At 38.5% G+C, this 12,797-nt stretch overlaps 2 protein-coding genes across 4 annotated transcripts; both read left to right on the forward strand.

The window, feature by feature from the left end:
* The first annotated feature begins 2,870 nt into the window (after positions 1-2,870).
* hemgn (hemogen) lies at positions 2,871-5,278 on the forward strand. Of its 3 annotated transcripts, none has more exons than XM_034688371.1 (5): positions 2,871-2,934; positions 3,047-3,118; positions 3,493-3,583; positions 4,042-4,676; positions 4,786-5,278. In XM_034688371.1, exons 1-5 carry the CDS (start codon positions 2,895-2,897, stop codon positions 4,896-4,898), a joined length of 951 nt encoding a protein of 316 aa, XP_034544262.1. In that variant the 5' UTR covers positions 2,871-2,894; the 3' UTR covers positions 4,899-5,278. The 3 variants fall into 3 exon arrangements, with proteins under 3 accessions (XP_034544262.1, XP_034544263.1, XP_034544265.1); XM_034688372.1 differs by having other exon boundaries at positions 3,493-3,571; XM_034688374.1 differs by having other exon boundaries at positions 2,929-3,118; positions 3,493-3,571.
* Positions 5,279-7,459: 2,181 nt separating this feature from the next.
* On the forward strand, positions 7,460-11,488 carry trmo (tRNA methyltransferase O). The gene is made up of 6 exons (XM_034688774.1): positions 7,460-7,654; positions 7,824-7,981; positions 9,214-9,388; positions 9,914-10,071; positions 10,302-10,913; positions 11,072-11,488. The coding sequence occupies exons 1-6, from the start codon at positions 7,497-7,499 to the stop codon at positions 11,305-11,307; spliced, it is 1,497 nt and encodes a 498-aa protein (XP_034544665.1). The 5' UTR covers positions 7,460-7,496; the 3' UTR covers positions 11,308-11,488.
* Positions 11,489-12,797: the final 1,309 nt, after the last annotated feature.

The following is a 12,797-nucleotide window of genomic DNA, read 5'->3' on the forward strand; positions in this document are numbered from 1 at the left end:
ACAAAATGTGTGTGACCTACTAGACATGAGAGTATTGCTCCAGACCCACCAGAGCATGCTCAGGGTTGTTGAAGACACTGCTGGATCTGCAGTTCAGCCCTTGATGGACCACAAATGGTGGGCTGTCTCGGGGTCCCATTCTTTAATCAATAAAGTAGGTCATGCGGGGGAAATGTGTATCTGTTCATCTGTGTAAAGTTCATAGCTTGAAAATATGCTCCACGTTGTATTGTCATTGCCTCATATGAAGTGTAAAAGTAAAGCAAATAGCATCACAAAGAAACACTGTTTTGATGATTACTCAAACCTGTTGAGCACTAAAGCAAGAATCCCTTCTTTGTTTGCTTTAACTGTTGCCCTTTCAACACCATGGATAGCCCTTGTGGCAATTTGATCAATAAACTACATTGTGGATACAATTTTGTTGTACTTGTGGTTCATAAACACCAATCTCTTTTAACCTCTTCTGGGGCACAGTGCAAGAAAGGAAGGGTTGGTTTATTTGGTTTGCGGTAAAGAGATCATTGTAGATGCATATGGAGTAGGCGACCCCCCCTCTTTCCCCACCCCCACTTCACTTCCTGAGACACAAGAGCTCTATAGTAGAAGTCTGTTTGATATGTTTGTTTTTTTTTACAAGTCTGAATATAATTCAGCCACCATGATCAGATTTTTCAGACCAAAAATATTGATTCATTTTAAGGATTAGTTGAATGGCAAATATTTGACACAAATTGCGATAGAATCAACACAACATATCAAAACACAGATTATACACAAATACATAAATCAAACCTTCTATTTTTGGCTTCATTCAATGATACATAGAAAGAATATGCAGCTTAGCAGTTTTAAATCAGTGTTTGGTAGTGAAAAGTGTACACCAGAAGATGGCACTGTAATATATACTTTGAATTCTTAAAACTGAGTTCCATTGTGTAACAAAAAGCACGTGTGAGTGACAATTTTCTCTGCTTTTGTTAGTAGAACAGAAATGCTGATAATAATCTGTCATTTGGAAAGATTTCCATACTCAGCAGCAGTCCATTATTGTGTCTAAATGGCTTTTTAACTAGCTGGAAGGCAACGTTGATGCTGGAGTTGGTAGAGATCATTCTTAAACATTCAAGATAGTCAGGCTGTGTGATTTTGTGTCAGTCATTCTTACTTGAATATAATAGTGTGTCCACAGAAAACACAGCCTTAATTCATGGCATTGTATTGTATGGTCTTGCAAGATATAATTTCTAACAAGAAAATAATGATCTCCTGCAGTAACTTTGCACCCATTAATTCATGCTTGAAGAGTGTCAACAATGAACCAGATAGTTTTTAAGATGTGCTGTACAGTCTCTGGTATGCATAGTGTATGTGTGTTTGTGTGTTTGTGTGTTTGTGTGTGTGTGTGTGTGTGTGTGTGTGTGTGTGTGTGTGTGTGTGTGTGTGTGTGTGTGTGTGTGTTTGTGTGTGTGTATAGCTAAGGTTATTGTTATTATATTTTTATTTTATTTTTTATTGTAGTTCTTATTCTTATTCCTATTCTTATGCCTTGTACAAAGAGAGCACAGTTTACCAAAGTCAAATTCCTTGTGTGTTCAAGCATACTTGGCGAATAAAGCTGATTCTGATTCTGATTCTGATTCCGGGTGTGTGCGTGTGTGTGTGTGTCTGCTTAAACAGCAACAAGCTCCTTCAATGCAGATGTACGAGAATTTAACCAAGAAGAGACCCTCAACATTTCCCCTTCAGCACTGGAGGCAATTGGCAGTTGAGTGTTATTTACTCTGCTGGACTGCTTCTTTTCTCTGAGTGGCTCAAACACACACATCAGGGCTCAATGTGCTGCGAGGAGATTGAGAACACACCCCAACTGAGCAGCTTTCCATGTGTGAGATAAGATGGGTATACCCACTTCTATTTGAAGGACAGGAGTTCTTACTTCATCTAATGGCTTTTCAATATAACAGTCCACCCAAATGACTTCACAATACAGTATTTTAGCAGGAAGAAGTGTGATGTCGTATGAAAAAAAGAATGTTTTTAGTATATCTAGCCCTAAATAGTGTGCTGTACTATACCACTATATACAGTGCTTATAGTATATCATATAAATGTCTGATGTTTTAGATGGTTTTACTATGTATTTCACTACATTATGATATTTGAACTATCACTTTTTATCCTATAATCCATACTCACTAGTATATCAAGGTATACCTTATCATGTTCTCATGTTATACTGTTTTATTTAGTCGTATAATACTTTAGTTCAGTCATATTACCATATAAATATAGACATACAGTCAGGATCATTTCTTAATAATTCTATACATTCTACATGCGTCCGGTGCACACACACTGGTATTCAAAACAACTCATTAATGTGATTTTTGCTTTTTTACATTGTCTGAAATTGCTCTTGTGCTGCACTTGTTGTGACTTTCATTCTTAAAAGTAATTTAATTAATGTCTCTTATAAACTCTTGTCAACCTTTTTCTGTTTGAGGATCAAAATATGTCATCTTCTCTTGTATTTATTGAGCTCTGATATTTTTATTTAAACATGTATAGCTTTGGCTTTTGTATGTTGAATTATAATAGTTTCATTAACTCTTGATAAGTCTTTTGCCTCCCAAGAATAACACTCAACTAAGACATTGAATAATTATCTAAATTCAGTATACTTTTGCCATTGCTAAGTAACAGCAACACTTTTGCACAACTTGCAGCTGCTGGCTTGCACATTGACATGCATGCAAAACAAACAATTGCTTTCAATTTTCTTCTCTTTTACCACATACATTCGTCCCTACCGTACACTGCCCACACACAAACTTGCCTCCTTTTTTTTCGATCCTGCTCAGAGCTGTGCCAACTCCTCCAGCTTTACAAATATGATAAGACCAGAGCTGCAAGAACTCTACCAGCACTATGGTAATGGTTAACCAGATAATTCTCTCAGGGGGTGGGAATTGAAAACAGTCACAATTTATTCTGTCTCTTCTCTGCTTTCCCGCCGTCAATGACTTGAATTCATTCAAAGCAGGACTCAGAATGGAGGAGACGTCACAACAAGAGAACCAAGAGCTGGAATGTAAAAATCCTGATGAGGACCAAGGTTAACTTTTAATATTTTTATCTTCTTTTTAAACTGCTTCAGCTTTTCCATTCTAGAAAGTAGAGTGATTCAGTTATTCATTTGCACACTGTGCTGTGTTTTTAGGTTTTGTTAGACACAAATATTTCAATCATCTGGGCAGCGTAGCTTCAAAAAAGAAACAAACTTATTCTTTCTGTGTAATTGTGTTTTGAACTTATGAGTGGAAATATTTCTGTCAACGTATGTAGAAAGAAGGAAATAATGCCCATAAAATGTATAGTTATGTGCTAATAGATTCTCATTTTTTCCAGTCATGTATAGAAACACCACTTTGTCTGTCTTTAAGCTTGCCTCTGTAAAAACTATTTCTCTGCATGGCTCTCTGTTTATAGGGGGGATCCGTCGACGGTTGCGGGACAGGAATCTTCTCAGGAAGAGGAAGGCTGAAGCAGAAGCAAAGGAGACTAACCAGTGGGTTTTTGGGTAAAGTTATAATGAAGCGCGGCCAATTTCAGTGCAGTGACCTATATTTATAGCTATATTGATTTAGAGTTATACTTAAAGTTTGAAGTGTAGACAAGCTCTAACAGTTGAACTGCTTATATGCATGTACAAAGAGGTTTTATGGCAACTGTGAGAAAACGGATATGTTAACAAAAGTAAAGAATGTTTTGTTGGATTTGTTGGATTTGTTTTGACCAAACTTGCATAGCAGAAGACTGTTCGACTGTATGCTCAATCTCAATACTTTATCAGTTTCTTATCACTCCTCTGTTTTATATTGAATGTGGAGCAATAGGAAAGCAAAGGTTGCATGCTCTGGTGTTTCTATTGACGACCCAGATAAAGGTCAAGGACTTTGTACATTAGCTTTGCCAGAATATCACAAAGAGCAGTATCAATGTCCAGTGCTGTTGATTACAATTGTTGTACTCTTTAAGGGTGGAGAGTCCGAGAAAAAGACCAAGAGCTGAAAACAGTGGTGATAAAAGGAGAGGGAGGCCCAGGAAGAACAAGCCACTAGAGATATCTTTCGCTCAGGAAGAGACAGCAGTGCCTCAGGAAGCTCCCGCAGTACTGCCTGTACCTGCCGAGGTCATACCAGAACAAGCATCAGGCTCCCTGGAATCACAGCCAACCTCTGTCCTTGCTGCCCCAGGTCCTCTGACCCTGTTTGGATCCTTCCAAAACCCTGTCTTTACTCCAACTCTGACCTCTCCAGCCCTAGTTGATCCAACTCAAGCTCTCATTTCACTCTCACGTCCTGCTCCCTCCACCACCAAAGTTCTAGATACAGCTCCCGTCCCTGTCCAAGAAATGGCTTCAGGGTCGGCTTCAGCTCCAGTTGCTGTTCCAGTCCCCACCCCAGACCCAGATCCAGTCCAAGAGCTAGGCTCAGCCCCTTCAGAAATCCCTGTTCCTACTGCAGCTCCTGACCCTCAGTCAGCCCCTGACCAGGTGGAGACCCTCTACACGGGCACACAAGGCAAGGAGGCCCTTAACCAGGTCATCATTGAGGACTTGGGCCCAGATGAAGAGGAAGGCATCACTCTATCACAGGAAAATAATGAAAAAGGTATTGGCAAGGACATTTAGATTAAATAAAAGATGAGGGATTGAAGGATTCTGGTTTAAGGGTTTGCATTTGGATTAATATAAACTCTCTCTGTCTTTTTTTTTTTTAGATCTGAGTGGGACGCCTTCATTCACTGAACCTGAACAAAGTAAAATGTTCTCTGTTCCAACCTTGTCCTCGCAGCCTCTTCCACCAGAGTATCTCCCTGGAAATTCACTTTAATTCTTTTGAAGAAATAAATAATGCGTCAGTCAAAGCCGAGCTGCATCTTTTTCAGTCAGAGTTTGAATCAGATTTTTATATGTTAACGTGCAGCCTATTGGTTAAAGAAAACATACAGGTCAAGCAAACACTTTGCCTATTTGATGAATGTATGAATTCACAACAAACCTGTGTGCCTATTTATTCTGGTTGTGCTTCAAGCTGAAGCTCATGAATTTTATTTTGTATATTGCAGTTACTTAACAGCAAATTTTACTGCTTTTATTTAAAGAATAAATGGCCTAATTTACTGTTAATGATGTTTTTGTAATTGTGGATTTATTTGATTGAATTTGTAAAATTTGTTTAACACCAAATAAAATACCCAGCGAACAATCACATTCTATCTATCAAAGAGTCTTTTATTTGTAATCTTGACTATGTTAATGGTCAATGTGACAGACATCTTCACCCACGGTGTCTCACGGAGAGATATCGCTGGTCTTTTGTTCCTGCAGTGGTCAGACTCTATAACCAATAATATATATATGTTGTAAGATATGCTTATTTTTTAACTCATTAATTTTAATTGTTAATAACTTTTTAATCATTGATATTTTATAGGCTCTTGTTTGCTTTGATTTTTTTGCACTGTCTACTTTGCTACTGTGACACTTGAATTTCCCCGTTGTGGGACGAGTAAAGGACTATCTTATCTTATCTTATATATGAGCTACAACTGAATATAACATATCCCCTTTGACTTGATGGATATATTTTGGATTGTCTCTTTTGGAAATGTAATTAATATTTGCAGGAATGATAAGGATGGACTCCGTTAGCATATTTATGGCTAATTGTAGGCCTACCCTTATATCTGTAAATGCGTTAACAACGCTATGGCCAAACTAGTGAATGTTATTATTCTTAGATTATGATAATGATTATTTCTGTATTTATTACCTGGGCATCTTTCTGCTGAGCAGTAAAGGAACGTAAAATGTTTTTCCTTTTTTCGTAGCAAATTAAAATTAAAATCATGCAAAAGTAACTGAGTTAAAGTTTCTACCTTTCACCGATTGTTGTATGTTTCTACCATAGACCAGGGAGTCCCAAACTTTCCAGCCCGCAACCCCCTAAAAGACCCCCACTGTCCCTCGAGGTGATTAAATGTTACTTTGTGCTTAATGTAGCTGGTCTGCAGAAAATATTCCTACCTGCATGCACACATGGCTGTGTTTCATGTGCTGTTATGAATCCACTTGTTGCTACTGATGCTTTAACTGTTAGCTAACCCCAAAGGCTGATTTATACTTCTGCGTCAAATTGACAGCCGAGCCTACGCCGGGGGTCCGCATAGCTCCCGTACCTACGCAGAGGCCTATGCACTTAGCTGACATGCACCTCCTCCAAAATGTAACTACCCGTAGAATCGACACGGACCGCAAGCCCTGTGATTGGTCCGCTCGGTGGCATTGTGTTTCCTGCATTTACAGGACTTCCGGGATCCCGCTCATCGGCTGTGTATTTACAGAACACGCTCTGAATTGCTGTGGAAAAGTAATCAGAGACCATAGTGAGGCCGGAAGCAGGTGACTGGCTATCAGAGAGACCGCACTGCCCTCAAGCGTTTCAGGGGAGAATTTCTGCGTAACACGGACACATCGACGCAGAAGTATGTGGAGCTCATGTCCGTGTCAGCCCCAAGTGGCAACCTCCGGTCTCAAACGAGGAAGCCCATGCGGAAGTGTTATTAACTGCAATACATCGAGAATCCGCTTGAGGCTGGCTGCAGAAACACCGGAAACCACATAGACATGAATGGGAAAAAGACGATCTTTGCAGCATTAATAAACATGTTTACAGCTTGGTTCAAAAAACGGCTTGGCCCTACGAAGCTAATCTCTCTAATGGCACACACTGTACGGGGGTGAATTTCTTTCTAACGTGACGGTTCAGAAGATATTAAAATTCCGAGTTTTTGCCCAAATAAGGACATGACTGACGTGACTCCCGGTCGGGAACACATATCTGTTGGCTAGGAGGCTAACACTACGTCTAAGTATAAATCAGCCTTAACCCTAGGAGTCATCTGGACACATAAACAAGCAGAAAACTACTATTTTCAAATGTATTTCAAATTGAACTACTCTTTGGTCAATATATTTTTTACAATAATGGGTAAATCAGACAATTTTAGATTACTTAAAAAAAAAACATTCTGAAAGACATCTCTCGACCCCCCATTTGTTTTTCGCGAGGTCCCGACCCACACTTTGGGAACCCCTGCCATAGACCACACTTGTTTACATAAAGCTTGTTTTACACCTACAGAGACGACTGCACGGTTACTCTTTGCTGCACTCTGCTGGTGCACAACTATTACTAGCGTCATTTTCTCTGTGACTTCGTCATGCGCTTTCTATTGAACCCTTTTTCAATATATTTAGCACTCGGTGGAAACGCATCTGTATGTTACAGAAAACAAAAACTTGAAATAGGATGAATCCACAGAATTCCCCGCTCCTCAGGTGTTATCCATAGACTGTGATATTAATGCGTGAACTCCCAACAGGAAGGAAGTACTTGCTGTACTTCCGCATTAGTAGACGCACACACATGCCCTGTAGGTGTGCAGGTTCCTGCTGTTCAACAGAAAGCGAACAGCTCTTCTCTTATTTCTCTAGAATGAGTCCTCTCTGTGAAAGCTGCGGCGAGGATGTCAACAAGGTGAATCAGCAGGTTTCTGTGATGAGGAAAGAAATCAGGAACCTGAGGTATGACGAGATATTTGCCCTTGGTTTACACGTTTAATACATATTGAACGCTGCTTTATTCTGTAATCAACTGCATGTTTGTTTATTTCTTTGCGATATGCCATTCATAACATGTCTATTGCATTTAATCTGTTTATACTGTATTTGCTGATCTTTCCTTGCTTCACAGGCAGATGTTGGAAAGTGCCATCAGAGCTAATCGCAAACACATGACATCCATTCAGTCAGTTGTGACAAAGGTTGGACTTTCTGAACCCGGCAAAGAGAAGATACCATCGCCACAAACGCCCCCTTTATTATCATCACCACAGGCTTCTTTAGAGCAAGGTAATTGTTAGTAGAGCTGCTTATACCATCAAAAATCAGCAGATCACCCTCAGGAAAAAATACTAAACTTCTAAAGTTGTTGCTCTTAATCCACATGAGATGCTGTTGTAGTTTATACTCATGTATCATTCAACATAGGGTGTAACTGATTCAATAGTATAGTTAGACAGTATACATACAGGGTTTCCATGCATCCTAGAAAACCTGGAAAACAGTTGACCAGTTTTCCAGTACTGGAAAACACCTGGTCAAAGTCAAATGACGTGGAAAATCACAGATTGTCCTGGAAAATTATTCCAACATGAATGCGGGCGACCTGACAAGGTTAAAAAAAAACACATCCCCATTCAACATTTGTGGCCATTTTGTCATTCAGTTCTATTTAGGTCAATTTATGCACTGCGCCTCTGATTATTAATATTTATTTATTTCAGTAAGGCAGCTTCCAGAGTCCTTTGCTGGCTCTTTTGTTTTTTACTTAGCTAATTTAATATTTTTTGAGAAAAGAGAAAGCTGAGATGAGAGTTGGCCATCATTATTACTTGGTTGCACTAATAAAGTGCTGTACATCCGTGGTTGCATTGTTTTATAATTCATTTGCCATCATTTTAAAGCATGTAAGAGATGATTTCATGGATAGCCATAGACTGCACGTCTTTCAATGTAGACTTCCACTGAGAGGAACATATTAGAATATTTAGGAACTAAATTAGGAACTCATTTTAGACTGTCATACCAGCTTGATCATCACTGAAAATTTCATGGAAAATGATCTCTGGAAAAGAGTGGGAACCCTGAACATAGTAAAATAGATGTTGTAAAAATTGGGACTGAAGAATAATTTGGATGCTCTCCAGAAATAAAATTACTCACAATACAGTAAAAACTACTCGGTGATGATTAAAAATCTTGTATTGAAAACTTGTCTTTGATTAACCTTATTTTGCCAGAAAGACTGAAGGCTACCAAATGAATGACCTAATCTGGTTTACTTCTGTGACATATTGTTTAGTCTTTACCTAATCATAGATAAGTATTAGTCAATAAGATCTTCATATGTTTTGTATTTTAAAAAAATATGTATTTGTGAACTACCTTATCAGAAAAACGGGCAAATATGTATCGTATTACACTTACATGTTAGTCACTGGAAATAGAAAGTGGTGAGAAAAATATTGAGTCAAGCATTGTCATACATTAATTTTGCTTTGCTTACATTTTGAAACTTTCAGGAAACATTCAGACAGTCCCAATTGGTTACATAAGTTCCTGTTTCTCTGTGAAGAATGGGACCCCGAGACAGCCCACCATTTGTGGACCATCAAGGGCTGAACTGCAGATCCAGCAGAGTGTCTTCAACAACCCTGAGCATGCTCTGGTGGGCCTGGAGCAATACTCTCATGTCTGGTAGGTCACAAACATTTTGTGATTTGCATGTTTGGTTCTAATTTTGAGGCTAAGTCATTGGTTTTTAGTTACTGTTGCCATATGTTTGAAGAGTTTGTAGATGCTGTCTGTTGTGTTGACTCAGGTGGGATGATGTATGACTATTTGCTTATTAAAGTGCTATGGGTTCAAAGTGCTCAATGGGTGTTAATGTGTTAAAGCTCAGAATTCATTTTTATGAAACTGTTGCCCTTCCACTCATCTAACCTGAGCATCTGCAGCTTTTCAACCCTTGTGCTGATATTCAGGGCTTCACAGATATATGTTGTTAAATTATTTTCCAATACGTTTTAGTATCTCTTTTCCTTTGTCCTCTGACAAAAGTAGCATATGCTATAAGTTTAATGTCTATGAAGCATTTGTGGATTTAAGATGTTCTGCTCATTTTACACACTTGTTCTGTCTAATGGCTCTAAAGCAGTGCTTGCCAACTTTATTTTGAAACATTCTTATAAGCATGTCTGTGTTTTCATTTGGTCTCCACAGGATCATCTTCCTCTTTCACAAAAACGGGCACCTGAGTTACAAAGCCAAAGTGAAGCCTCCTCGCCTCAATGGGCAGAGAGTTGGTGTGTACTCAACACGAAGCCCACACCGTCCGAATGCTTTAGGTCTCACGCTAGCTAAACTGGATAAAATTGTGGGTGAGTGTCAATGACCAAATGTCTACATGTGTGCTACTTCTTTATTGTGATGACCATGTACAAAAAAAGCAGAGTGTAAACATTGAAACTATAAATATGAGACTACAGTAACGGATAGAGATACATTTCTTCCTTTTCCATTAAACTTCATGCACTAAAAAATCAAAATCTTTCGCATAACAAGTCATGGTCTCAGCTTTTTTGAAAGAAATGCCTCTTTTATTCTCTAGGTGATACAATACATCTGTCAGACATTGACATGATTGCTGGCACTCCAGTTCTGGACATCAAACCCTACATCCCAGACTATGACTCTCCTCAAACCAGGACGGGCATGGATTCAGAGCCTCATGATTCAAACACAAACAAAGTACATTCAAATGCTGTGTCACTAACTGAGACGGCAGTCAAAATAAACTTCAACAAAGGCCCAGAAACAGATCCTCCATCAGGCTTTAAAAGTGAAAAAACGTTTGATGATGATGATGATGATGATGAAAATGAAATAGAAAAACTTGAAACCTGTAGTCCAGGTCAACATTCAACAAGTGTTGAACCTCAGTTCTCCCTTCCCAAAGACCTCCACAGTGTGCTGGAGGAGGTCAGGACTTTTGTGACTCAGGGCCAAACTTGCCAGCTGAATTGTGAGAGAGACGATCAAATTCTAGAGTCTCCAAAAACAAAACCAACAGAGGTGACTTTAGACCATCCTTGCTATGGAGAGGAGGCTTACAGCACCATCGCCAGCTGGATCAGAGAGCCTCCTGTTGGGAGTCTGGATGTGAGATTCACCCCAAATGCGGAGAGGGAGTTGGCAGAATTTCTTCCAGCTCACTTGTCAGGTAAGCTAAGAGAGATTGAACATTAAAATGACATAAAAGAGAAAATAATGTATTATTTTCCCCCACAAGAGGGTGCCGTTGTACAAGGGATAAATACAAAATAAAAGAGGTGGCATAACAGACTACTGATGTTGAAAAACAACTTTTATGTCACACAGGACCCTCTGACAGGGACCGACCACAGTTCAAATTTCTGCACGGTCCAGAAGAAGCTGCTGCTGCCATCAGAGGGGTGCTATCAGCCGACCCTCGCTCAGTCTACAGGAGGACACGCTGCAGAGACAGACTCTTTTTCTTTACCCTTGACACAGCTGACATCACCTGCTGGTTTGGACGAGGCTTTGCTGAGGTGCTGCAGGTCCGACCTGTTGAGCAACACAATGCCTCAGTGTGAGAAATTGTTTTTCTGTATGCAGACAAATGTAATCAGAATCTATTAAATGTGCTTCCTTTCTATGTTTTGAAGTATTTGACAAGTGCACAATTTGGTTGCAGGCTTGATCATTTAGACTTCCTTAAAATCAGTCACACTGGAAACTACATGATTGGAATTAAATAAAATATTTCAGACAGGATTGCTTTGTCATTTTATCTTTTCTTGCATGCTATGAAAGTTCAGAAATTATGTCATTTTAATGTTATTTTCCATTAAGGTCCAGTAGCAAATTTATTAAAACATAAGAAATTAGTAGTAAATTCCTCTTTGAGCATCTGTGTCATGTTTGACATAATTAAGAGCAATGGTAACGGATATGTTAGGTGTCATCTTTTGAAATATATCTGTTGGAAAGACGCGTCCTTATAAATATTGACAAGTAGGTTTGGATGTGTAACAAAACCTGTTAAAGCAGCCATAATGACCTGTTAAGACAATTTTAAAGAAAGAAAAGTAAATTAAGGCTGTGACTTTGCAGGTTAAACATTAAAAAGTTTTAGGTAGAGAGTTAGGTGACTGTGACAAATTTGGAACAAAGTTATTTTATTATTTTAACCCATAAAGACCCAGACCTATTTCCCTCAAAGGAAAATTATAGGAAATATACCACAGACCAAGTTGACCAAATAGATGACATTTCTGATGTTTTTTTTTTTAAATACTACCTTTTAATGTTCAAGATCTGATATGTGACATATATGTCACATTGGGCGTTTATGGTATATTTATTTTGCATTTGAAAATAATTAAAATTTGTATATATTTTTGCTTAATGCCATGAGTGTAATGTCTATGTAGAAGTGCCTGTAGACATCAGGGGACACCCCCAGGGATCTTGATGAAAAAAATCAATTGTTCCCCACCACTTCATTACCGCAAATAGCCTTATATTCTTCTTATCAGCCATGGGCCTTTAAAATCATCCTGACTTTAATCCTCTAGGTCTCATTACGGACTCTGGAAACCGTAAAGGCAACACAGCATGCATGATGATTTTGAAATTGGTCTGTGGCAAGGTTAAAACTTTTAAAATTCGGCAAGCCACCATAGGTTACAATGAACCTAGGACTCCTTAAAAATTTCATACAGGTTCTTTAAAATCAAGTTTGAGCAGAGTTACAAAAAGGTCAGTGTCTTAAAAGTTCACAATAAAAATGTATTAACATCTCTCTCTCATCTTTCATTCCACTACATGGCAGTTACTATGTGACTTAGCACATTCACAAATAACTATTGAATCTGAATCGCACTGTTTCTTCATACTGTGTATGTTTGTTTAAATAAACTGGTGCAATTTATCCGTGCAATAACATACCTCACTATCTATTTAACAGAAAGTGTACATAGTGTGTATACTTCTGTAATAGTTGTCATATTGTATTTTATTTTATTTTATTATTTTTTATTTTATTATTTTTTATTTTATTCTATTCTATTCTATTTTACCT

The sequence above is a fragment of the Notolabrus celidotus genome, chromosome 7 (assembly GCF_009762535.1).
Source record: "Notolabrus celidotus isolate fNotCel1 chromosome 7, fNotCel1.pri, whole genome shotgun sequence".
NCBI lineage: Eukaryota > Metazoa > Chordata > Actinopteri > Labriformes > Labridae > Notolabrus > Notolabrus celidotus.

What these genes read in the sequence shown, in the direction of transcription:
- hemgn (XM_034688371.1), top strand. Translation starts at nt 2,895, where the DNA reads ATGATAAGACCAGAGCTGCAAGAACTCTACCAGCACTATG. An exon ending in AGAACTCTACCAGCACTATG is followed by an intron (nt 2,935 to 3,046) that starts GTAATGGTTAAC and finishes CATTCAAAGCAG; the next exon opens with GACTCAGAATGGAGGAGACG. An exon ending in ACTAACCAGTGGGTTTTTGG is followed by an intron (nt 3,584 to 4,041) that starts GTAAAGTTATAA and finishes GTACTCTTTAAG; the next exon opens with GGTGGAGAGTCCGAGAAAAA.
- trmo (XM_034688774.1), top strand. Translation starts at nt 7,497, where the DNA reads ATGCCCTGTAGGTGTGCAGGTTCCTGCTGTTCAACAGAAAGCGAACAG. An exon ending in ACAGGCTTCTTTAGAGCAAG is followed by an intron (nt 7,982 to 9,213) that starts GTAATTGTTAGT and finishes TGAAACTTTCAG; the next exon opens with GAAACATTCAGACAGTCCCA. An exon ending in TAAACTGGATAAAATTGTGG is followed by an intron (nt 10,072 to 10,301) that starts GTGAGTGTCAAT and finishes TTTATTCTCTAG; the next exon opens with GTGATACAATACATCTGTCA.